The 27,106-nt window shown below is 34.7% G+C and overlaps 1 protein-coding gene across 6 annotated transcripts in view; it reads left to right on the top strand.

Moving 5' to 3' along the window:
- LOC131432790 (uncharacterized) overlaps positions 1-27,106 on the top strand; it is a 405,803-nt gene that overhangs the window by 261,654 nt on the left and 117,043 nt on the right. For all 6 annotated transcript variants that reach the window (XM_058599303.1, XM_058599301.1, XM_058599307.1 and 3 more), the window contains one exon: positions 24,293-25,802. In XM_058599303.1, coding sequence (XP_058455286.1) covers positions 24,293-25,802 — 1,510 coding nt within the window. The remainder of the gene's footprint in view (positions 1-24,292; positions 25,803-27,106) is intronic.

The following is a 27,106-nucleotide window of genomic DNA, read 5'->3' as shown; positions in this document are numbered from 1 at the left end:
CTTGCAGGACCGCGATGAATACTTTGGACGCACACGTTGGCCAGGGCTTCCGATTTCTTCTAGAATCTCTTAATAAATATGCATGCGCATTGCTATAAATTGTATCTAACACTCAATTGTTATTCTTTCTACAATGTATTGTTTCCACTGAGTTTTTATACAAATTAAATTTCGTAAACAATTGCAGGCTCGTGTTTTTTTTCTCTGATTATATTGCTCGTTTTTCTTATCTTTCCGTATTGTATAGTTTTTTTTGGAACTCATAAAGAAATCTACCTAATCTATCTTTGGCAATCAACATACTATTAGCTTTCCTTTAACTTTAATGCAATTAAGTGAATCTGTCGATATATTTATTCGTCTATAATTTATCTCGACTGAGTTTCCGTTGAGGTACCCGTCCTTTCGTTGAAGTACCCATCTGCCGACAATACGTCTGTCTGTGGAAATAAAATTTTTATTAAAGTTGCGGCATGCGAATGCTTGTTGCTAGTTATTATGAACCTTTGTCTTATAAATATGTCTGTTTTTTTTGTATTCCCTGCAACTCACTTTGCATGCCGAATATTTTAGCTTATCTTACCATGAATGCTGCTTACATCTATCCATCGACTTGTTTTACCTTTATTTGCCTCTGGTAATTGCTTTCTTCCTTCTTTCTGTTTGGTTACTTTTCCTCCAGGTCGAATGGTCAGTTCAATGCCGCAACTATCCCCCCTTACTTACTGAGATGTGTTTTCGGCGGTCTATATTGTTCTAGAAACATACTTAGATTTGTCTTTTAGATTAATTTGAACAAAAATTGTGAATAAATCAGATATATATGTTAGTATACATTGTAAAGTGGTTTATGAATATGAATTGTATTTCTCTTCATCCTTTCAATACGTTTTTTTTGAGTATCATTAATTAATTTCCTATTTATTTGATTTATGTATTATTCCTTTATACGACCCTGCGTGATTCGTTGAGTGTTGTATTTATTTTGTCATAAATAATTTGAGGTTTCAAGTAAAATTCGATTTTCAGGTTCGTATTCTTGTTTCATTGCGATTGTCGCGAAGTCTTGTTTGAGTATTGAGAATTATCACAAAATTTGATTTCATCTCTAGATGCTTTGTTTAATAATACAAATTGCCATTCCGTTCAAAATAGTGCGCACTTTCTTTTTATTCTGGGGTCCGGCTCCCCTTGTCCACACACACTAGTTTCCACACTCATACTGAAGAAATTGCTAAAATACCTTTATGGCATAGGAATTATATGCTGGCCAGCGTCGTTTTGGTATTCGTTAATATGTCCACTAGTTTCTTATATCTTTCTCATTTTGTTGTCCTCTAACGTTGTGTCGTATTCTAATTCCATCACGTCATTGTTGAATTATATTTTCCATTATATTAGTTTAATGTCTAACTACGAATTAATATATTTGTGCTGCCCTAATGTTTATCATGTCGTTTTATTTTGAATCCATAAACTCTATGAAGAAAAAAAAACCCGTTTGAGTATCCCCTTTTAGTTATATCCCATCATCCTTTTACTACTACTTGATATTGTTTCCCTTGCATTAAGTTTGCTTTCCATTGTAAGAAAAAATATTTCTCATAATTCTCTCTTTTGTGATTTTTTTTTTATTTTTATCTTCTTATTGTTATCCTGACTGATTTTTATGTATGGAATTTTTTTTCGTAATCCATAGATCCATCCAAGTTGATTTTTCTTTGATACTTTTAACCCTGAATCATTATTTAATGTTTTGTTGGTGTTGATATCTAGTCGTACACCTTTGAATAACTTTTGTCCGTTTTACAATAATTTATCTACACTTTTATGTTGCATATTCAAACAATATCGCTTTGTCGAAATATAATTTTCGCTATTGATTTTCATAATTTGTTAACTTGAATTTCATCTTGATTTTTGTGTTTCAAAATCCCATACTTGGTTTAAAAGTCTTTCTTTTGTTACACTTTTTCATGATTAACAAACAAACGATCTTTATCCCATTATTTCGTTTATTATTATATTGTATTAACGGTTATCTTTTCAGTTAAAAGACTCTATAGAGTGGAATTTTTTTCTGTATAAATCATTCGGTATATCTTTTCAAGCGATTATTATGGATCTTCTCAAGCCTGTTTCCATTTTTAATCGTTGTTGTCTGTTCACTAGGTAGAGCGACTACTACTCTCCAGAGTGATTGTAATTTTTGGCCTGCGCCTGTGGGATTGGCTTTGACTAACACTAAGTCTCCCCACATTGGCTGCCACTCGTTGGAGTTTTTATCATATAATTCTTTGCGCTTGTGTTTAGACGCAATTAGATTCTCCCGGGCTTGGTGGTGAAGTCTTTTAAATGTAGATCGCATTTCATTGACGTAGTCCTCATAGTAGAGACCATCATTATCGTATTTGTAAACGGAGTTTGGAATGTTCGCCCGTCTTCCGTATAATAATTCAAACGGTGTATAACCCGTTGAGGAATTTACAGTGGTATTATATTCGAAACTGAAGAATGGGAGTAATTGATCCCATGTTTTCGGTTCGTTACCTACGTATTGTCTTAAATAGGTTTTCAATTCCCTATTCGATCGTTCCACCAAGTTTGCTTGTGGATGATATGTACTTGTAGTAATTTTTTTAATTTTTAAAATTTTACATACATTTTTCATAAGAGAACTAACAAAATTGGTTCCGTTATCGGTTACCAATTCGGCGGGTGTTCCATATTTACATATATAATTATTCACGAAAGTTTGCGCGACCGTGGCACTCTCTTGATTTTCCATCGGTGCTACAATTAGATATCTAGTCAGATCGTCTTGCATCACAAGTCCGTATCTGTTCCCCCATTCTGACTCGGGTAATACCACTATGTCCATATACAATTTCTCGAACGGTTCGGACGATGTCGTGGTAATTCTCATTGGAATTTTGTTCGCTCGACCGATTTTGTTTTTCTGGCACGAGCTACATTGTTTAACATAATTTTCAATATCCTTCCGCATATTAGTCCAATGGAATAGTGGACTCATTCTTTTCAACATTCGTTTGCTTCCAACATGTCCGCCTAGAGGAGCATCGTGGAATTCTTTCAATGTAGTTTCGCGGTCTTTTTCCGGCACCCACATCCTATCTTTTTCCGGTGCATATAGTGTGAAAATTTTATCAAATTTCTCGGCAATAAATCTCAACACATTTGCCTCAGGAGTTTTCTGCATGTTTCGAAAAGAGATAATTTGCATGTTCTTTGCATTTTTCAGGTCTTCAGGGCAGTTAGTGAATGCATCTACTAACCCATCTATTAGAATTCTTGTATCGGTTATTGATCTACTCGAGCCATTTAGAACCAATCCCCATATTTTACGATCTGGAATTGAAAATACTCTTCCATTTAGGTAGTCTTTTAAACCGTGTGGTAAGTGTATCAGCTCGGCTAGTTCTTTATATGCTGATCTACTGTTTACTATTACGAAAGTACCATCAAAATCACTTTGGTTAGTTTTTTGTTTTGAAAATTTCAGCAGATCAAATTTGATGTCATTGTTATTTATGCATATTTCATATTCTTCGAAATGTGAGAGTACTCCCAAATCTTCCTTTTCGTCCCATCCAAAATCGATATTTTCTAATCCGTCCATGTGCGGATTCCATTCTGTCTTTTGTTTATTTTTAAATAAAGTAAACCTGCCTGATTCGTCTTCAAGTTGTTTTGAGGGAATTTTTTTATTTTCTGTGTCTTTCCGCTTCGCAAGTTCATTGTTTTCCGCTTGCTGCTGTTGACGTTTCTGTTGTCTAGTGACTACTGATATAGGGTGTAAGGACTCGGCCTGTTCGGGCAGTCTGGATAAAAAGTCTGCAACAACATTGTCTTTGCCTTGTTTATAGCGAATGTCCATTTCCAACCCTTGAAGTTTCAGACGTAAACGCGTTAGCGTAGGCGAAGTTTCTTTTAAATGCCATATTGAAATTAGCGGTCTATGATCAGTGTATACAATAAATCTCTGATTATAAATGAAATGTTTGAAACGATTCACTGCCCATACGATGGCTAACAGTTCCTTTTCAATCGTATGGTATTTTCTTTCAGCACCTACTAGACCTCTGCTTGCATAAGAAATAGGCCTGTCGATCGATTTTTCATTGGAAAGTACTGCTCCAATAGCGTACTCGCTGGCATCTGTCGTGATCACGAACGTATCTTTATAGTTCGGTCTAACTAACAGTGTGTCAGAAGTTAAAAAGTTTCTTAGTTCCTCAAAGGCTTTTTGACTTTCGTTTGTCCAAACAAACTTCACATTCTTTCGCAAGAGATCGTTCAGTGGTTTACGTTTCTCTGCTATATGTGGTATAAATTTTCCATAAAAATTTACTGTCCCTAAAAATGAGCGGACTCCTTTCACCGTTCTGGGCGCTATCATTTCTTTAATTGCCTTAATGTTTTCTTCAGTAGGCCGGATGCCTTCCTTGTCGATTGCATGACCTAAGTATTTTATTTCCGTTTTTAAAATTTGACATTTTCCCGGCTCGACTTTTAAATTATGTCGGCGCAATGCCCTTAAAACTTTGCACAAGTTATCATTATGTTCTTCAATAGTTGAACCAAAAACAATTATGTCGTCCAGGTAGACTATAGCTTTCACATCTTTTATTTCATACAACACCGTATTCATTAATCGCTGAAAAGTGGATGGACTATTTCGTAAACCCATAGGCATTCTTGTGAACTCAAAGTGGCCTTTTGGAGTTGAAAACGCTGTCTTGGCAGCGTCCTTCTTAGGAACACATAAGAATGGTGAATTCCACGGACTCTTACTAGGCCTTATGATACCTTGCCTTTTCATTTCTTCAATTTCTTCATTAATATGTTTTTTAGTGGCTTCTGGAAATCTGTATTGCCGTTTATTGATAGGCACGTTTGAAGTAGTTTCTATTTCATGTACCGCTGCATCGGTGATAGTTAATTTATCCCCCTTCAAATAGAAGACATCGCTATACGTTGCCATAATTCTCTCTATGCCTACAAAGTTTTCTCTTTTCAAGTGATCTGTATTTAATGTTTCCAGTACTTTATCCGTCCGGTCCTGACCAGTTGTTTGACCGTATCTTTTATTTTCCGTTAAACTCAGGTCTTGGTTTGATTCTATATCAAGTAAATATATATCTTCCTCGTTGCAATATCTGTTTAACAAATCTTGTTCTTTTTCATTAGCAATGTTAGTTCCACAAAAGGGAAGCATACTATCTGAACGATCGTCGTTGTTGTATATTTCATTGTTGTTATGAGGCACAACATTAATGTTTTCATTTTTATTCACTTTTTGGTTTGTTTCATGTTTATCATGCTTCGATATACCGCTCTCGAAGACTTCAGCATTTACGATGATTAATTCTTTTTTGTCATTCTCCACATTATTTTTAATATTTTTCTTGATTGTACTCTCTCTACTTGTTGATTTATTTATGTAACAATTGTTGTCGCTTTTTGACAACATCTTTGGCTTTTGTTTACTATCACAAACTACTTTGTTTCTTTCATTTCGGTTTGATATTTCAATGTTGACCTTATCGTTATTTGCAGCACGCGTTCCATAATTCTCAGCTCTGTTAAAATTTTCTTTTTCCGATATTGGAATATATTCTGTTTTAATGTACTCGTTTGGTACCCTTAGGCATATGTACTCGAAATTCTGAGTGACATAAATTGTATATATCTTTAAAAACTCTGCTCCAATGATTCCAGGAACACATAAATCTTTTACTATGTAAAACCTAACTCTGTATTGAGTTTTTCAAATAATCAACGTGATTTTCACTGACCCAATAGTCTGTGATTGAGTTCCATCAAAGCCTGCAATGTATAAATTATCTTTATAGTTTATTTCCTCTGCACCTATTTTCGCAACAGTATCCCATCTCATCACGTTATAAAAGGCTCCAGTATCGAGCATATATTTAATTTTTTCATTCGGTCTATTTACTGAAGCAATTCTCACTAACAATTGATTGTTTCTAGTACAATTTATTTTCAACAATTCATGTGGTTGCATACTTTCTTGCAATTGCCCCGTGTAATTTTTTGTCGTTTCTGTACATTGCCTACCCTGTAGACTAAGATTGGTTTGATCTTCTGTTTGGTATTTTTCCTGTACCTTGACCTCGTTACCTGCCTCGTATTCCGAGACTCTGTTCTCCTGTTTCTGATGAGTTTCATACGATTCCGTTTTTGGTTCAAATGTGAGAGGTATTTTCCGTAAGCATATCCACCCTCGGTCATTGTGCATACTAAGAACATACTTATTCATAAATCTCATTCCCAAAATACCACCTGGAGTCAAATTCTCCACTACGTCGAACTTCGTTTGGAAAATTCTTCCTGCGATGATAAAATTCAGTTCTACGGTACCTAATGTTTTTCTAACAGTACCTGTTACTCCAGAATATTCTATTACTTCGTTCCCATTAATTGTATATGCCCCCATGTACTCTGCGTTTCGTCTACTTATCATGTTGCCACTTGCTCCTGTGTCTACTAGGAAGCTCATCTCGTTATTAGGTCTGCGCCTAATTCGTATTACTGTTTTTGAATTAGTTGATTTTAACAACAAAACTTCCAAAATAACTATAAAATTAGTTAAAATTTAGAATTTACTGTGCTGAAAAAAACTCTTATTATTAGAGAATGTGTTTAGTTGGCGAATATTCTGGACACAAACCAGCAATATTTCAATCCAACACGAAATTCTCACTGACAACTAATTTCGTTATTAAAATCAGAAACTTTGATTCTATTTATCTATCACCGTCATTACTGAAGGACAGCAGTGTCAAAGCAAAACAATCAATTAAAAAGCTAAAAGGGACAGTCTTGTTGAAACTGCTCGCAAATTGTTTAGATGTTTTTCGCATGTGTTACGATATATCCCTATATAAATTTCTAAACCGATATGTAAAAATGACGTAAACTGTTAGTGGAAAGTGTATTTATTCAGAATTTGTGCGCAGTTGAAGCGATTGTGAGTAATAATGTTTTTACGGGGAACAGTGAAGTGAGTTTCGAATGTTGCACTCTAATTGTATATGTCAAATGATGTTTTTTGTATCTTCTCATTCCGGGCTACGCCGTCCGGTGTGCTACTTGTAATCGGTTTTTGTTTTCCGAGTGCTCAAAGTTTTCAGTGAGAGAGACGATTTCGCGAAGTCGAATGAAGAAAACAGCGATTTAGAAGTAAAATTTTTCAAAAAGAAGTTTATGTTTCGCTTATGTCTTTTTCTCCAATACAACATCGTATTTATACCTGCAAATATAGAAAAGATAACCGCAACTGAAATTTTTGTCGGTAGTAGTGTGCCATCTAGTGGCTAGTAGTCATTACGGTGTTAACGAGCGCCATATAGCTGCTAATTGCAGAAACCAATTCAACAATTTATGTTGGTTGAAAACAACGTTTTATTTCTCTAATTCAACTAAAAAATTAGTTGAATGGATATGAAGCGTGCCTTAGCTAAGAAATGACAGCACGTTTAATTGGTGAATTCAACTAAAAAAAATAGCCATTTCAACAAATATTTTATTATTATTAAGAGAATTAGAATCAAAAAATCCAAATTAGCAAAAGTAAGATTTTTTTAGTTGTCTCAAAAAATAACTAACTAAAATCAGAAAATCAACTAATTTTTTCGCCAAAATGCTAATTTCGGTCTTTCCGTGTGTATGTCATGCAGTTTACCCACAGTTGTTTTGCATTATATTTTAAGTGTTTACTATCAAAATTGCTATCTTCGATCAAGCATCTGTCGTTACGATAAAATTCGTTGTGTAAATTCCGGTTGTATTTATGGGAATTTTCAATTTGTCTCTCTGGATAACATTTGTATTTGTTGCTTGGACAGAGTTTTGGTTTATCAATTGCATGGTAGGATAGCAGCCGATTTTCAATATTTGTTAATATATAGCTGATTTTTGCCTCCTCTTTTAGGAATCCTATTAATTCTTGAAACTTAAGAAGCCTGTGATTTTTTGCTAGTTGCTTTAAGTTTTTATTCGATAATCCTGCTATAAAATGAATCGTTAATGCTCTTTCTGCAAAGGATTTTTGTACTTCCTCCGTGACTTGATTCTCTTGTTGAGCGTCAATAAATTCCATTATTTGTAGCGCTCTTTCAGCGTACTCTTCAAAAGATTCTCCATATTTTTGTTCAAGAGTTTCGATCCTGATAAGAATCTCTTCTACTGTAACTTTTACTGCAAATTGATCTCTCAAATTTTGGAATACATCATTTATTGTATTGGCTCTTATTCTATTGATAAAAGTTGCGGCATTTCCTTTTAATTTCGTAAGTATTACATTTGCTAAAGGTTTTTCATTCGCACCTTGCGGGATTTGCTCCGCAAAATAACTTATTTGACATAAAAATGGTTCCAGTTCATTAACTGAACCATGAAATTCTGGTATACATTGTATTGCATCCAACATCGGAAATCGATAGGCACCACCGCCTTCAGTATTATTTTCGTTCGCCATTGTCAATGTGACTTTAATTCGCTATGCCGCTTTATCTTTGTAACTAGTAGCACTTTATTTCATTTTTATACTCTTGTATTTTTGTAAAACCTCAGTTGTATGTTTTTTTACGAGCATCATTTTTAACATATGCAGGAATTTTTCAAACACGCTGTGCTCTTCTAATAGTTTTGATTTCACTACCCCCCACCAGTACGATTTCCGTCGACTACCTATCATTATTTAACAGTGAAAAACTACGATCTTGACCGTGGTCATGGTCGACAAACAAAAAGAACAATCATCGTAAACAAACTTGACCTAGTTTTAAATTACTGGTCATTGTATAACACATCGCAATATAAGAAGCTCTGCACGAGCAACTTTCGCCCGGAATTGCAATTTTTTGCGCTGTACTTTTAGTATTACCACATCCATTATAACACAGGGGTTTTAAAATTTGAATCGAATGAACTGATAACATCAGCTCCATCATATTATGTGTTGAAAATTATGGGAAACGCAAAACCACTGTTAGAAATCTTTTTTTTTTTACACGAAATTATTACACACAAATGTTAGCATCGTGTGCAACTCTAACCAGCATAAAATACCAAACTGACATGTAAATGTAATTTATTATTTTGCTACAACTCATGCAATCTATATTAGTTTAATATTTTGATTGGAATCTCGAAATACTTGTTAGTCATAGCAAATTTGATATGTTCCAAACATCTACAAATCATCGTAGGCCGCAATATCTTGACCATGGCCAACACAGTTTCAAAGGCTATAGCAGGATAAACATGTAAAATCTGCCCCCAAAGGGAATTCATATCGTTATACCACATTCGAAAGGTCATAGACTGTAAACAATTTTCTCAAAGTTTCAACCCTTTAACTGCCATATTGACGGAGCTAGGGTGGTTCTATTGATTTTTATTTTATATGATTTTTGAAGAAACTACTCCTCCGAAAAATTTGAAAAAAATCAGGCATATTTAAGGCATTATGGGGATGCTTTACAATTTTTTTCAAAATTTCTGAAGATGTATTTCTTTCATTAAAAAATACTAGAAAATTTTGAAACATATTTTTTTCCTCTTCCAATTTTTGCACCACCCTGGATTTTTTAGAGATAAATAAAGAATTTTTGGACATGTTAAAATGGTATATTTTCATATTTTTTAAAAATGTGGACGACCAAAATATTTAATTTTTTCTAAAAAATAAATAACAGTCGACCATGCGTTCCCATCAAATTCTGAGAGAAGGGAACGCATGGTGCTTTATCTTAGCAGTTTCTAGTAGTAGTCGACCATGCGTTCCCATAATGTTCTCTTGAAAAAAAAACGCATGGTGCTTTGTTCTAGTAGTTTATGATGCAACTCAAGTGCAGGGCTTAGAAATCAAAGTAACGAAAAGGAGGAAATGAGTATCAACCTTTGCATAATACATACACGATCATACTCCGGGTACAACCTAGAAAGCTACAAAGCAAGAACTTACTGGTATGTGGTTTATATATGAATGGTAATAATATATGAACGTCGCGAGTATCACACATATGCAGTTCGGTTACGGTAGTCAAGAACTAGAGCGGGTGACTGTATATAATTCGATGATTCGATAATGTTTCATGAAATGGTCAAATCGTTTTGCACTGTTGGGTCTCGTACAACGCGGTTTTCTTTTTGCCAGCTCTGTACATTTCACTAAATACATAGCGAGTTGAAACAGCAGTGAATTTAATTTTTTCTTTTTTATATTGGTGTCAAACAAAAGTGGCCACTGATGAAGGTTGGAATCGATTTCTTCTAATTGTTTTTCCATAAATACGTTTATTTCTTAAGGCAATTTATATAAGTTGTTCTTCGCCGTAGCATCACTTTTACATAGAATTCTTATCCTAATATAATACTAATATAGTCACAACAATTTGAGTTTAATAAAGCATATTCCTCTCATATTTTAAATATCATATTATTTGAACTAAACGATGAACTGCTATAAATTATAAAATAAGCTGAAATATTTATACATTTTGTTGGAGTTTTTTATCAGCACATCATTTTTATAAAATTTTGCTATTGGATGAACTAATGGACGCAGTTAGAGTCAGAACTAAGACTCAAAAGGGTCAATTATTAAATTGAAACTTCAATTGTCTTTATGAAATGATTAAGAAGTTCCATGTAAGAAAGGTCACGAAAAAATTTCTGAAAATTATTGACTGTATTATTCATTTAAATAGGAAATGGGATAAAAATGTTATAAAAATACATTGCTGTTTCAATGCACACATTTTCTCTCTGATTCTTTTCGTTTATTCTATAGAATTATCATCGTCACTTGGTAGCTGTTCTGATTTAAGCATTTCTGACAATATTTTCGCCGGTCTCACAATTCTGGATAAAAACCGAGCATAAGGAAAGGTAGTGAATAATGGCGGCCTCATGTGAACAGCAACCAATAACGCATTCACAGCAACGGCGCTGGATTCCCAAATATCCAGTCGAATTTGTAGTGTACTCGATATAGTACTTGTAAGCTTTTAAATATGAGACTTATTGCCGGCCCGAATAGCTTTTTTATGATCTGTGTGTCTCAATTGGGTCATCTCGTGATAAAGTTTTAAGTCCAAAATTTCTTGGCAGAACATCCTTTTCAAAAGCTTCTATTCCAGAGCTACGATATTCCGATACTTGTTGCTCTCGTTCCAATCCAAGGATTGATAATATTATCTTATTAGAACTTCCCGTTCGCAATTTGAACAAAATTATTAAACCTGTAAAAACCTGGAAGCGTTCCTCTGAGAGTGAAAATCACTTACTGAGTTAATCATGTATTTTCAGATATTTTCTGGAAAATATGGAGCTTTCTACACAATATACCCAAAAATTAAAGAGATCGATTCAGCGAATCAAGTTTTTTAATAGACATGGTCGATAAATGCTTGACTTGAAATTATGCAAAGGTTATAACAAAAACGAAAAATAACGCATCACTATTTTTTATATCTGTTGTTGTTTCAAATTTTAGAATAAATATAAAAATATATAGCGCTATCAGTCTACAAACCATGAAAACCATCATGAAGATATTCGATTGACGTTTTCAAACACAAAATTCCAACTTTATCTTTATCATACATTTTTCCAGAAAACTATAGACATCCCTCGATAACATACCTTTATGATAACTTTTGACACTGTAATGAAATTTTCATTCTTTCTTTCATTATTCTTTCTTTACATCCATCAGCAACACGTAAAAAACTGACACCCGCTCTAGTTCTTGACTGCCATAACCGAATTTCATATGTGTAATACTCGCGACGTTGATGTATTACTACCATTCATATATGAACCACATACCAGTAAGTTCTTGCTTTGTAGCTTTCTAGGTTGTACCCGGAGTATGATCGTGTATGTATTATGCAAAGGTTGATACTCATTTCCTCCTTTTCGTTACTTTGATTTCTAAGCCCTGCACTTGAGTTGCATCATAAACTACTAGAACAAAGCACCATGCGTTTCCTTTTCAAGAGAACATTATGGGAACGCATGGTCGACTATTACTAGAAACTGCTAAGATAAAGCACCATGCGTTCCCTTCTCTCAGAATTTGATGGGAACGCATGGTCGACTGTTATCTATTTTTTAGAAAAAATTAAATATTTTGGTCGTCCACATTTTTAAAAAATATGAAAATATATCATTTTAACATGTCCAAAAATTCTTTATTTATCACTAAAAAATCCAGGGTGGTGCAAAAATTGGAAGAGGAAAAAAATATGTTTCAAAATTTTCTAGTATTTTTTAATGAAAGAAATACATCTTCAAAAATTTTGCAAAAAATTGTAAAGCATCCCCATAATGCCTTAAGTATGCCTGATTTTTTTCAAATTTTTCGGAGGAGTAGTTTCTTCAAAAATCTAATAAAATAAAAATTAATAGAACCACCCTAGCTCCGTCAATATGGCAGTTAAAGGGTTGAAACTTTGAGAAAATTGTTTACAGTCTATGACCTTTCGAATGTGGTATAACGATATGAATTCCCTTTGGGGGCAGATTTTACATGCTTATCCTGCTATAGCCTTTCCTAGTATTACATACCATACGAGCATTTAACCTGCGCTAGTAATGTTTCAATCGTTCGCGAAGTCGATCGCGCGAAGTTATTACCCTTTATTGTTATTATTATTTACACTGTATGTATCATCATTCATCATACCGCTGCTATGCGCGTGGTTTAAAATGCATTGATCGCGCTTTTAGTCACTATTTCGGATATGTGCATAGGTTGTTACTTTGAATCGTGGATGACATGTCGTCATCGTGAATGGGTTTCAATATATTTAATTAGTACGAGAAAACGTTCTACCGTTTCATTTGAGATTTATTTGTACTATTTAAGATACTTTGAATTTAAAATGCAAAACTACTTGTTCCGATATTTTTCTTATGTTATAGTTGGTAGCAAAAATATGAACCAACAATCATTGCCGAAGCATAAGCGGTTGTCAAATATAAGAGCCAGATATATGTCTGTTTCTTTATTTCATTTCATTCGCGCGCGCGTCAAGTGCAAAAGCTACTCAATGATATTATCGTCGATTGGTGTACGCGATAGTATCTGCTGCGTTTGCTCGTTTTGTCAATCTATATATTATGTGCTTTCATTAGCACCGAAATGCCAGCGCGGACGTTGATTATTAGTACGATCAGAACTTCGTATGCACTCAGTCAATTATGTACCTGACCGCTTTTATTCTAACCGTCTGCTCGCGTAATAAATCCTATTTTTTTCTACTCTATCGTTCGCAAACCTGACCGAAGTGAAGAAATAGAAACTCAAATTTTTAACATGACCGCGGATATCACTGGTACCGACAATGTACAGACTGCGGAGTTCATAAACCTGCCTTGCCGTGCGTTTATTTGTCCACTGTATATATATAAAAAAATGTAGACTCACCTGATTATAACTGTCTTCATTTTAAATTCACTCGCGGCACAATACCTCCTCTCGAATAGCGTTCCGTATATTTTTTCATATTTTTTTTTATCCCACCGCTGTCACCACAATGCGTTGCCCGAGCGGCGAGAGGGGGTATTTCTTTTTAAAACACTTATAAAATCGCACAAATTCCTTTTCTCTCGTTTTTTTTATTCTTCTAATATCTTTTACACTTTACTGTCCTATCTTCCCTACAGCACATAACTTCGTGCCTGACCTAACTCCTAATTAATGAACAACTTAATTTTTCTTCTTAACTACTGCTTTTGGCCTGAGTAATGGTGTCCAAGTTTGATTACGGTGTTACCCGGTCGCCCAAGGAGCATTACTCTACAGTAAAATTAAGAAAAAAGCCTCGTTAAACCAAAACCGACCCTTTTATACTCCAACCTATGTAAAGAACAAAAACCTATACTTATATATATATATATATATATATATATATATATATATATATATATATATATATATATATATATATATATATATATATATATATATATATATATATATATATATATATCTGGTAGACTAACTACCACCTATAACTACCTACGTGAATTCACTGCGATCGCGTCGCTTATGTACATAATCAATTAATTCGATCGGTTTCTTCGGGCTGATGCAATATGTTGAAATAGCCAGCCGTGGGCATTACAATGACTCAACTGTTCTACTGCCTGTACTAGCTAAGATAAAGATTTTTATGGAAAAATTAGGGCTGCTGCAGTTACAATGTAAGTAAATGTAAGAATTACTTCTGTATGATTGATGAATATCGATACACTGTCATCATCGTTATCAGTTATTACTCTACTGGTCTACTGTCTGTACTAGATAAAGATTTCTTTGGAAAAATTAGGGCTGCTGCACACGCACGCCTTCATAAAAGGTTCTTTTCAGAACCACCAATATTTTATCATAAAGAACTATACTGGTTATTTTGTAAAATTTTTTGTCAGAATTTTTAGATGTAACTAATCTGTATTGTAGTTCAGGTGTATCGTTTCAAATTCTAGTAATGTAAAGGGCAAAAGTGGCCACAATCTTCACACAATCGATCAACTAATTGATATTCGGAAGTATAAAGCAAGAGTGTCAGTTTTATCGTTTTCACGGCATCCAGTTATGTCTTTGACATTACACACCTGATCTTTTTTTTCTGGATTTTTTTTTATTGCCACCCAGCAAAGAATAAAAATGTTAGAACATACAAAACCACAAGAATTTAGAACTGCGGAGCTAGGCGAATCCAGATCCAATTTGGATGTTTTCATGACCCAGTTGTTTGGAGGGGTATCATCATCGTCAGCACATCAAGAAAACACGTTTTTAAAACAACTAAATAGATTAGATTTGGAGACAAACCGGAACCACATGTTCGACGTTTGGAAGCACTGGGAAAATCGAAAAGACTCCGATCCAGAAATTTCGGAAGCTGCTTTAAGCCTTAATGTGCCTACAACGCAAGTTTCTGTTGAAAGAGCGTTTAGCGCTCTGGCGTTAATATTGTCGCCAGCTCGGACAAATTTCATTGCGATTCTAGATCTAGATACGTTAAGTATAATGTTTCGATATTTGTAATCATACGACGCCGCGAAGTTCATTCCAAAGTTTTTTTATCATTATTTTCAGTGTATTTAGAAATCGGGGACCTGGATTTCGAAAATAATCTGCTCGCCAAACCCGGTCTGAAAATACCCATAACTGAATATCCAACAGTATGGAAAAATTCATTGTTTACGAAGTTCGAACATCGAACATTGAATGTCTCAGATTTCAGAACCTAGAGCAAATTCTTAATAATACTTTAGTGGCTTAGAGGAGCCACCAAAAAAATATTTGTTTAATTTTCCAATATAAATCGAAAGCTTGTTGTTACCTTGAAAGTTTTGCAGACTAAAGCGTCGAAAATAAAATCGGTTTGGTAAATCGTGAAAGAAAAAGTAAACAAAGAGAAACGGTCATTTGCAGTTAGGCCCTTTTGTCGTGGGACGGTCGAAATGATCTGGGATACCTTATGGCCGGATTCCTAATTCACGTTTCCTGTGTTGTAAAAGACTTCACTGTAAAACGTTCGGTCTTCAGAGTCTCTAAATTCACATTTCAAAGTGATTAGATGTGCGAGTTGTGTGAGATCAAGTAGTTAACTCAATTTAATGGTCTAATGTTTGAATGCTACAGCTTTCGATATGAGAAGGACAAAGAGAACATTTTCATACTGTGCTCAAATAGCCACACTGCTATTCACGGTGGATGCGTGATGGAAGCGACGCAACGAGTGTGCACTGACAGAAACTACCTTCATACAACTTTGTGAACCAACACTGCTTGTCATATAACCGAACATTTTCCGTCCCCTTATAGCAAGCACTTACAGTCCATAGCAATCGCAAAAAGTTCGCATTCCAAATCACCTAACTTCGAAACCAATTCTCTCCGCGGTAGTGTTGGAAAATGGCATGAAAGCTTTTTTTCTTGCTTGCGACTAAAATGGAGATTGCATAAAATCTTTTTTATTGCTTGCGAGTAATATCGCCTAAATGTATACTATCCCGGACCTTTTTTGGCAGTTCTATTTCTAGATTATGCTCGTGACGTGTCATTTCGAGAAAATCTACATCATATTAAGTTTTCAATGTGCTTTCACTGAGAGCAGAACTAGTTTCCAGTTTGATGTCACACAGCATTTTTTTTGCTTTCAATTTTGATCTTTTAACCGTTAAAACGACCAAAACGATAGCAAATTAAGTAATCGATATATACGAACAGCACAACATCAAATTGAGTTTTCTTTTTGACCTCACACTTTACTCGGGTTACCTATAGAGTACACTTATATTTCCAAAAATGAATTCAAGCTCAATTGGGTTTTAAAGAATCTTATCTCTGCCATTTGAATTATAAAAATTACATAGTGTATATACATAGATTTTGATTTTGTCATAAAAAAGGCGGGTGGGTAATGTCAGAGACATAACTGGATGTCGTGAATACGAAAACAACTGACATGTTCCTTAACACTTCCGAATATCAATTAGTTGATCAATTGTATGAATTATGCAAGCATTCCCCTTTGCACATTTTTCGCAAAAACAAAGAAGGCTTCACTTTTTGTTGAGAGACTTGTTTCTACCTGATTTCGTTTGTAGCTTTTGCACTAATGGGCGGTCCTAACGGCTATAAAATAGCCGCATTCAGAATTTTAATGTTGATTATTTCATTTCAGATTTGCATAATTTATTGAAAGAAACTATCAATATGCTGAAGGGACTCGTTTCTAGCATTCAGATAGGTCAAATTGCGTAATTCTCTACGACATTAAACTCTGGAACATTTTTCGCAAAAACAAAAAAGGCTTCACTTGATCTCGTTTACTGTGAGTTTCACACAGCGAAATGTGCACAAATCTAACCAAACTGTTCTAGATTTGCAGTAAACTGAGGATATTTCCCTACGATTTGCGAACAACAAACCCTAATAGTTCTTTAGAAAACTTTCAGAGCCATTAGAACGGCTGATTTTGTGCAATGCTCTCCACCGTTGTTTTTTCACCAATGCTAATGACTGGCAGCTGTGACGTAATCGCTCTTGTCGAAAGCGAAACTAATTGTACAGACGACACAAAACACATCTGCTCGCAGTGGCGATACAATCCAAACTAATTCAAGTTTTGTTGAGAGGCTTGTTTCTACCTGTTTTCGTTTGTAGCTTTTTTACTAATGGGCGGTCCTAACGGCTATAAAAATAGCCGCATACAGAATTTTAATGTCGATTATATCATTTCGGATTTGCATAATTTATTGAAAGAAACTATCAATATGCTGTAGGGATTCGTTTCCAGCATTCAGAAGAGTCAAATTGCGTAATTCTCTACGACATTAAACTCTGGAACATTTTTCGCGAAAAAAGGCTTCACTTGATCTCGATTACTGTGAATTTCACACAGCGAAAAGTGCACAAATCTAAGCAAACTGTTCTTGATTTGCAGTAAACTGAGGATATTTCCCTACGATTTGCAAACAACAAATCCTAATAGTTCTTTAGAAAACTTTCAGAGCCATTAGAACGGCTGATATTGTGCAATGCTCTCCACCGTTGTTTTTTCCCAATGCTAATGACTGGCAGCTGTGACGTAATCGCTCTTGTCGAAAGCGAAACTAGCTGTGCAGACGACACAAAACACATCTGCTCGCAGTGGCGATAGAATCCAAACTGATTGAATTTTTGTTAAGAGATTTCCTTTTATGTGATTTCGTTTGTAGCTTTTTCACTAATGGGCGGTCCTAACGGCTATAAAAATAGCCGCATACAGAATTTTAATGTCGATTATATCATTTCGGATTTGCATAATTCATTGAAAGAAACTATCAATATGTTGTAGGGATTCGTTTCTAGCATTCACAAGGACCAAATTGAGGAACTCACTGCGATATTCACCACTTTTCGGAACATTTTTCCCGGACGATTTGTTGTACAGCAGCAGATATTTTGTTCTCTTCCTTAGAACGCGTTCTGATTGGCTGGTGTTGACATGGAACAAATGAGACAGGTTTTTCAATAGTGTACTATTGAAATACTTCAATGCTTTTGCTATACACGTTTAAATTGAAAAATTTCGATTCTATTGGTAGTTAGATTATATAAATCCTTTCACAGATCACTGAGCTATGAGCTTTAAAAATACGAGAAAGGCAAACGAGCCTTATGAATTATCCTCTTTGATACTCGTTTATACCAAACATTTCAGAAAAGTTTAATTTTGAATTATTTGAGACTATGTCACAAAACTGTAAATTTTATCATAAAATTGTGATAATATTTCCGATGGCATGTCGCAAGAATTATGTTGATTCATTAGATACAACAATAGATATTCACGATCAAAAACTTATCACTCTCTCAGAGGGTAAATTTTGAAAAGGCACCCCATAGTAAAGTAAGTCGTATTCACGACAAAAAGGTTTTGAAATTACTTGAAAATTCGACTAGTGAAAGTTGACACTCGACTAAGATAAGTTAAGCAATTCCTCCGTGTGTATATATGTATGTATGTATGTGTGTTGTATGTATTAAACAACGTCAGTCAATTTCTCATGCATGAAAAGGCTGCATATTAACTATTGAATTTAATTCGGATCCGACTTCCGTAGTTACAAGTCTAAGAATGTCGAAAATTTTCTACCGTCTAATTGGCTTAGTATTATTAAATATTGTAGTATTAGTAAATATTGTAACTGAATAGTGAAACATTCTGAGAGCCGAGTTCATTGCCCATATTTAACAGTTTTCTTTCTGAAAAGAAATTAAGTTCTGCAAAATGTAGTTCCCCGGTGAACGACCACAATTAAGTTTAAAACCGGGAATAAATAAAAGATATAATAATAATGATAATAATACGAATAATTATAATAATAATAATAATAACAATAATAATAATAATAATAATAATAATAATAATAATAATAATAATAATAATAATAATAATAATAATAGTAATCCTAGGAGGAGCAGAATTTGATAGCAGTATATGACACGAATTTGTTTTTCATTTATTTAAAATTCAAAAATTGAATTTTTAAATTCCCAGTTTTGGTACCAACCATCCCTTAATTTCGAAACAAGAAGTTGGATATGAATGAAATTGAATGGAAGGCTATGGAGCCACAAAACCCAGAGTTTGGGTAAGTCGGTCAATGTGTCCATACACACACACACACACACACACACACACACACACACACACACACACACACACATACAAGCATACTTATACCAGGGTCACTTTTACAGAGGGATAGTGGGGGCACGTGCCGCCGGGCCCACAGTCTTAGGAGGTCCTTGACGGAACCCACAGAGTAAAACAATAGTAATTAAGTTAGTAGTTAGGGCACACATATCAATCGTTCCCCTGGGCCCATTAATCCGTTAAAAGCTCAATGAAGTGAGTCGAATGGTATATAACACATGTCTTTCGAGGCCTCCACTCAAAATTCGGTTTTCAGAGTGACTGTATCAGTCTCATCTAAAATACATCATTATTCAGAGATTTTAATAAAATGATTTGTGATTTGGAAATTTCTTCTGAACTTTTCTTCTCAATCCAAAAAAACAAAAATTCTTCATGTTCACCACCAGGAAAAAGATACATAAACAACCATCTGTTGAACTACATTTTATCTGAGGGCTCCTCCAATTAACTTCATGGTTGCGGACCTTGTATTTGTGTAGATGGTACTAAAAGATCTACCACCTCAACGAAAAAGAGCTCAATTACAAGGTCCGGAGAGTACATAGAAACTTGCAATGAGAGCAAAGGGAAAGTTAATTTAAGCTACAAGGGAGCTATATTAATAGGCACTGAGTTCCATAAAAAACTTAAATACTTATTTTTCTAGTTTTTCGATATTTATGAAAACAAAAGAGATTTATTGAAGATCGGTTCTCAAAGGTAGTAAATTAAGAACTTAACTTTTTCATATTCTAATTCCTTCAACTACTGGCAAAAACTTCGATTCGATCGCAAAATCAAAACGTCGTTGTTCAGAATAAGGGTGCATAAGACATTTTCGGAGTATTATTAATGAATGGCAGTGTATCTGTTTCTTAAGGGATATGAAGGAAGCACTAAAGATCAATACTTTAGAAATTAAGATATATGAGCTGTTACAGAAAACTCAGTGTTTATCTTTTAGTATTCGTTAGTTATTAAAATTCATTGCCTTCGCCGACAGTATATATAAATCTAAAACAATTTCTTTATTTCACAATGGTAATGTGTAATGAAACCCTAATATTTCCTGCAAAGGTAATCCCAACAACGCAATCGTATGTACTTGTACCGTTTCATTGAGGCAACCGAAATAGTGCGAGCACACTTTGAACCACAGCTCGTCTCCAGAAACAGCCGGTTTATTGCTTCAAGAGACATTGATAAGACAGCCGGCTCGCGACAGCCCTTCGTAACAGTAATTCCCTAAAAATCAAAGGATGTCTTCGATTTTCAAAGGCTGTCACTGTAACAGTTTGTGCGAATGAGCGAACATAAAGAAACAGGAAACAAACAGCCCGTTCGGTTTGACTACACTCCGGATAGAATACTCTCATCAAACTGGCGAGTAGAAACTGTCTCAGTGACAGCATTCATGTAGGCATGTGAACGCTGTTGCCATTACAGTTCGGCATATGCTTCACACATACTGTAGACTATGCTTTCGACTTTGCGCTCAGACAGTTCATACTATCTCGTGGTGGATGTCGTTGAAAAGCAGTACTGCTGGGAAGCCTGCTTGTGACGATGATCTTGACGGATTGCACACTGATGCCATCATGTTTTCTGCTGATAAAAGCTGCTTAGGAAATAGTATTTGCGAATTGATACCGTTCCAACTCAACCTGAACATCTCAACAGCGCACGCGTATTGCGATCGTTTCCACACACTCTTTAGCTTGAATTTCATATATAAAAACCTGTTTTAATCCACCTAGTGGTGTAATGATGCCTTTCTCATATCAATCATACTATCATATATACTATGAAAATAGATTTGTTTGACCGTCTACTGATAAAAACTATCAATTGGAAAAGATTTCAGGTCGATTTAGAAAACTTTTTACGGGTTTTCGCTCTTTTCAGTGATGGTATAAAATTTTTAACACACTTTACCCTATTTTTTCGGATCCGGATGAAAATCAGGAATTTCGTATGGAACCACAGGACCTTTCATTTGAACCTAAGTTTGTGAAAATCGGTCGCGCCATCTATGAAAAAAGTAATAACACATATTTTCATTTTTTTGCACATTTTACCCCATAAAGTTAGTGCAAAAAATGTTACATACACACATACGCACATACACACACACACACACATACACACACAGACATTTTGCGTACTCGACGAACTGAGTCGAATGGTATATGACACTCGGCCCTCCGGGCCTCGGTTCAAAAGTCGGTTTTCACAGTGATTGCATAACCTCTCTATATGAGAAAGGCAGAAAGGCGAAAAAAAAAAATTTCTTCGATTCTTAAAAGAATAACCGAAATCGGTTTGTTTGACAGTCTACTGATAAAAACCATCAAATTGGAAAAGATTTGAGGTCGATTTAGAAAATTTTTTAAGGTTTTTCCCCATTTTCAGTGATGGTGTACAATTATTAACACACTTTACCCTATATTTTCGGATCCGGAAGTCGGATCCACATGAAATTCAGGAATAACGCATCGGACCACAGGACGTTTGATTTGAACCTAAGTTTGTGAAAATCGGTCGCGCCATCTATGAGAAAAGTTAAAACACATATTTTCTTTTTTTTGCACATTTTACCCCATAATTCCGGAACCGGAAGTCGGATCCAAATAATATTCAGGAATTTTGTATGGGACCTCAAGACCTTTCATTTGAATCTAAGTTTGTGAAAATCGATTTAGCCATCTCTGAGAAAAGTTAGTGCACTTATTTTCACATTTTTTGCACATTTTACCCCATAATTCCGGAACCGGAAGTCGGATCCAAATAATATTCAGGAATTTTGTATGGGACCACAAGACCTTTCATTTGAATCTAAGTTTGTGAAAATCGGTTCAGCTATCTCCGAGAAAAGTTAGTGCAAAAAAACGTTACATACACACATACGCACATACACACACACATACACACACACACACACACAGACATTTTGCGTACTCGACGAACTGAGTCGAATGGTATATGACACTCGGCCCTCCGGGCCTCGGTTCAAAAGTCGGTTTTCACAGTGAATGCATAACCTTTCTATATGAGAAAGGCAAAAATTAACAGACTCATTTTGGTTGGCATGGCACGATCGCACTGCTGCATAAGGTGAATTAAAACAAGTTTTCTTTTAAATTTAATCAATTCGATTTTCGTTGAAGAAATGACATGCGAATACAATTATGTAATAAAAACAGCGAAAAAGCTACCGCCGAGACGGGACTCGAACCCGCAGCTAGCTTCTATCTGGGGAAATCGTTTTATCAAGAATCAGCATAATTGAACCGCAAGCTCGGTTTCTTCTGTTCAGTTAGGCTGTTTCTTCATGTGTGTTTCACGTACAGTGTAGTTTAACTGGCAACACGATTTCCCCGGATAGGAGCTAGCTATGTGTTTGAATCGCATCTCTGCGGTAGCATTTTTAACTCATTACATAGTTGTATGCGCATGTGAGTTTTTCAATCTGTTTTCTTCGTTAGATCTAATCTAAAACTAGCTCAAGGTGACTATGCCTCTCAACAAGACTAAAACAAATTATTGAAGTTGTTTGTTATGACGTGAATCCATCATCAGCATAGTTTTGCCTAATGAAAAGCAAATTCGAAAAAGGCAAATAATAGAGATTGCAGAAGTGAAATTGAGAAAATACAGCCTTGAAACTGAACTCAAAACTGCAAACTTTCTCTATCCCGTAAAATCATCAAATAATACCCATTTTCTTTCCCATCGTTCATCCAGTAAAAACGTTGAAAAGTATCTAATTTAGATTTACGTGGCCTACGAACGGTTCCTAAACACAAGCGCACGATTCATATTCGACACTGAACACAAGTTTCCTTTTCGTGCAGTGTTCGACAGATGCATTCTCAGTATAAACATGAAACTTACGCTCCTGTGTGAGATGACATCACTGCTTACATGGTCCAATCCACGTGTGAATGTGTTGGTGTGACTATTTTCAGCGGTTGTGTGGGAATGCTAGTATAAGTATGTCGAAATAACCCAGTGAATTTTGTCGAGCCGCATCGTGCCAATTAATGAAGACATATATGCAACAAAAAACACTGCAATGCCAAGAGAACAGTTGAGAAAGGCATTGAACAGTTTATGAAACTCTATAACACGTAATGGAATTGTCTTCTATTTGATTCATAAGTTCATAGCTTACGAAACTCTATATGCATTTTCCGTGTATGATTATGAGTCAAAAATGTTTTTTCCTCAGTGTAAGAATAAACTCACAACAAACTTTGACTTCGCTCGCTCACATTCTAATTTCGTATATGAATAGATCTGTGCACTCTGCATTGGTGTGAGTAACAGAGACGTCAAATTGCTCAATGAGCACTTTGTTTCTAACCGACCACACTCGACAACTCGTAACTCCAGAACTGTTAAGTCCCGTGCTTCTAGATTGTGATATTTCCCCTTTAGTATAACATATTAATGTAATTATTATATTCAATTCTACTTATAAAGCAATTCTATGAGAAACTGATATACGATCTCTCAGAATTTCGTAATTTATAGAAGAATCGTTCTTCATCGAAAAATATTAGACACGCATTTTCTTATTTTGTCATTAGCGTGTCCATTTCCATGTTAGGGTGGATCAAAAAATCGATTTTCTCCAAAAAAGATTATTTTTTAAATCATAACTTCTGAACCACTCGACCGGTTCCTCTGGATATATTGTCATTAAATGCCTATGGTTTTTAGTTAAAATATGTGGATATTGTAAAGATGAAATTTTGTGTCTGAAAAAGTCAATTGTATAACTTTTTAGCGGTCTTTATGGTTTGCGACCATGGGCACTATGTCATTTTATATTTTTTCTGAAGGTTGAAACATCTTTACATAACATATCCAAAATTGGCGATGTGTGTTTTTATTTTATTTTTGAGGAATTTTTTTTTTAATTTCGATGGAAAACGATTCTTCTAAATATTACGAAATTCTGAGAGATCGTATATCAGTTTCTCATGAAATTGCTATGTAATTAACTATATACAATTTTCTTCTTGCAGAGTTGTTGCTAGCCAGTTACCTGACAGTCTTACCAAAATAATCACGCTCTCTGACTTATATCGTACAAAATCTTTCGAGCATATTGCAGTTAACTATCATATTCCAGTCGGCGTTACACTAATTAATGCATACATCACTACTACTGATTACATGGATCTAGTACGATCATCAAATCAATCATATAATTTATTTGCTATATCTGCTACGAAAGATACTGCTCCATTCATGATGCGTAAAAAGTCATATTCAAGAGATGGCCATTCTATGATGAAACGTGACAAATCACTAATATTCACTAATATTCCTGAGGAAGGAGCAGGCGATGTGTCTGGATTGGTTAAATCAGAGAATCAAAATAAGAACATTTTCAGTCGACCTACAAATTTACCATTGTTAGCAACTAATTACACATCATTGGGAGCAATGGAATCTGGGTTTAACTCAATAAATTTTGACGAATCTGATAGTTTTCCAAACTTTATTGGAAAAACTAGTGTATGCTCTACGCCTATGACAGAGAATAAATTACTGTCACATGGTAATGTATTATCAATTTGCGCTCTTAACGAAGACATAGATGTATCTGATAAATCGACAATAGTGAATCCCGACAGCAAAGCATATTCAACAGTTATTAGATCAAACCTACTTTCACCATTTATAGAGAGTGAGGAAAAAAGCAAAGCTGTCAATTATGTTACGAATTTGGATAGAAAATCTTACAATTTCAGCAACAAAAGGGCATCTTTTCCAAATATTAACGAATTTGTTTCTATAACAAATAAAGAGATTTCAAGAAATGGAAATGAAATTCCCAAGCTATCAAATTTAAGACGTGAAAACTTTTGTAAAACCGTGGCTGACCCCACTTATCCGCTCTTTAGTGCAAACGGTGATGCGGTTTCATGCAATCTATTCAAAGAATTTCTCAACCAACACTACAATGCACTACAAAAATGTGCTGATGATGCTTTACATTCTAGTGTACCCATTGTTCATGCTAATTATGCAATGAAAATTTTCAGTGTAGAAATGAATAACGATTATGCCGCAATTCAGCAATTAAAAAATGTTAAGGAAAAACGAAAAGAGCTCAACTTACCGCTAAAATCTCTGAATATCGATTTGAGGACTACAGAAATACCGCAATCGGGCAATATGTTTGAATCTCCCGTTCGTTGCAAAAAAATGTCTGGACTGCAGCTAACTCCTTTGATGACTAAGCTTACATTGCTAGCTATGAATGATCAAGAGTCTAGTGGAGTTTCTAGTTGGGATACGACACCTGGTTGCAGTTTTAATAAGACACCATTAGATTATCATCCAATAATGAGACATTCGAAATCAATAGCTTATGCGAAAAGTTTTTCTGATAATGATAGTGCATCCGAAGAAGAAGTTATTCAACTTACAAAAGTAGAAATTTTCATCTGCGTACAACAAAACATGACACTTGTCATGGTTTTGCAAGAGAAGAGCAGTGAAGAAGAAGAGATCATTAATTCATTGGTATGTACTTTTATTGAAATTACTAGATTCAATACTATTTTCAATTTAATATTTTTCACACAGAAATAATACATTTTCCTTACCTGGTGTTTCTGCTTTCTCCGAATTTCCTTTTAAGCTCCACCGCAAATGACAGATTTGTTTAAATTTTATTTTAGTATATTTTTTTGGCTCAAATTTAGCATAAGCGTTATTTATGGCCAAACGAAACAATTTTTATCATCAGTGTGCCTACGGAAAAATTCTTTGAAAATTTTCATATATATATATATATAATTTTCATATATATATATATATATATATATATATATATATATATATATATATATATATATATATATATATATATATATATATATATATATATATATATATATATATATATATATATATATATATATATATATATATATATATATATATATCCCAGAAACGATGGGTCGGGTCGATTTAGTGTCTTCTGCAGTGTTTCAGGTAATTATAAGAACTATGTAAAAAAAAATAAAAGTAATGAACATATCTTTATAATTTTTTATTTTAAAAATTACACTTAAAATTCAAATGGAGTATGGAAGACAGTAAAGCAAAAGTTAGAGTGAGACAGATGAATAGTGATAGACAGCAAAAATGGAGGAAACATATAAATAGATGAAAGCGAGATTGAGAGTTAGTGTGTGTGAGAGAAAGCAACAGACCGGAGCATTGGTTCTGCTTTCTTGATTGAGAATTTTGGTTTTCTTCAGATCAAAACTGTGTTCATTGTCGATCATATTTGAATTGGTTTTTATTAACTCGTCTCTTCCGCTCTCTGTCTGTTCTGAATCCGATATATTGAATTTTTGATATCGTTGTATCAATGAACGATGGCTAGACAACCGTTGTTTCACTTGCTGTGTGGTCAGACCAATATAACAGCTATCGCAATCCACGCAAGGAATGCGATAGATTGCATTGGGTCTGACAAGTTTCGTTGTCGGATCCTTTAATTTAGAAAAAAGACATGCGTTGGTTTTCAAACATTTGAAACTCAAGCGTGCACTCATCTGGTTTCGTTTTACGATTTTTGCAAGCGCCGGGTGAGGAAATCAACGTAATGAGAAGATCTAAAAACCGTCTGATCACCGTCCTTTCGGTTGTTCACGTTGGATTTATTTACAAATCTATTGATTATTTTATTCACTCACGCACAATTTTCTTTTTCTCAGCAATAGATTTTCACGTTGACAACCGAAAAACTCTTCCAATAAAACCGGTAGCCGTGTTCAGTTTTTGCAACAGCGCACAGTGGTTGAAAAGCGCAATTT

The sequence above is a fragment of the Malaya genurostris genome, chromosome 2 (genome assembly GCF_030247185.1).
Source record: "Malaya genurostris strain Urasoe2022 chromosome 2, Malgen_1.1, whole genome shotgun sequence".
Classification (NCBI taxonomy): Eukaryota; Metazoa; Arthropoda; class Insecta; order Diptera; family Culicidae; genus Malaya; species Malaya genurostris.
This window is presented reverse-complemented; position numbering and strand designations above follow the sequence as displayed.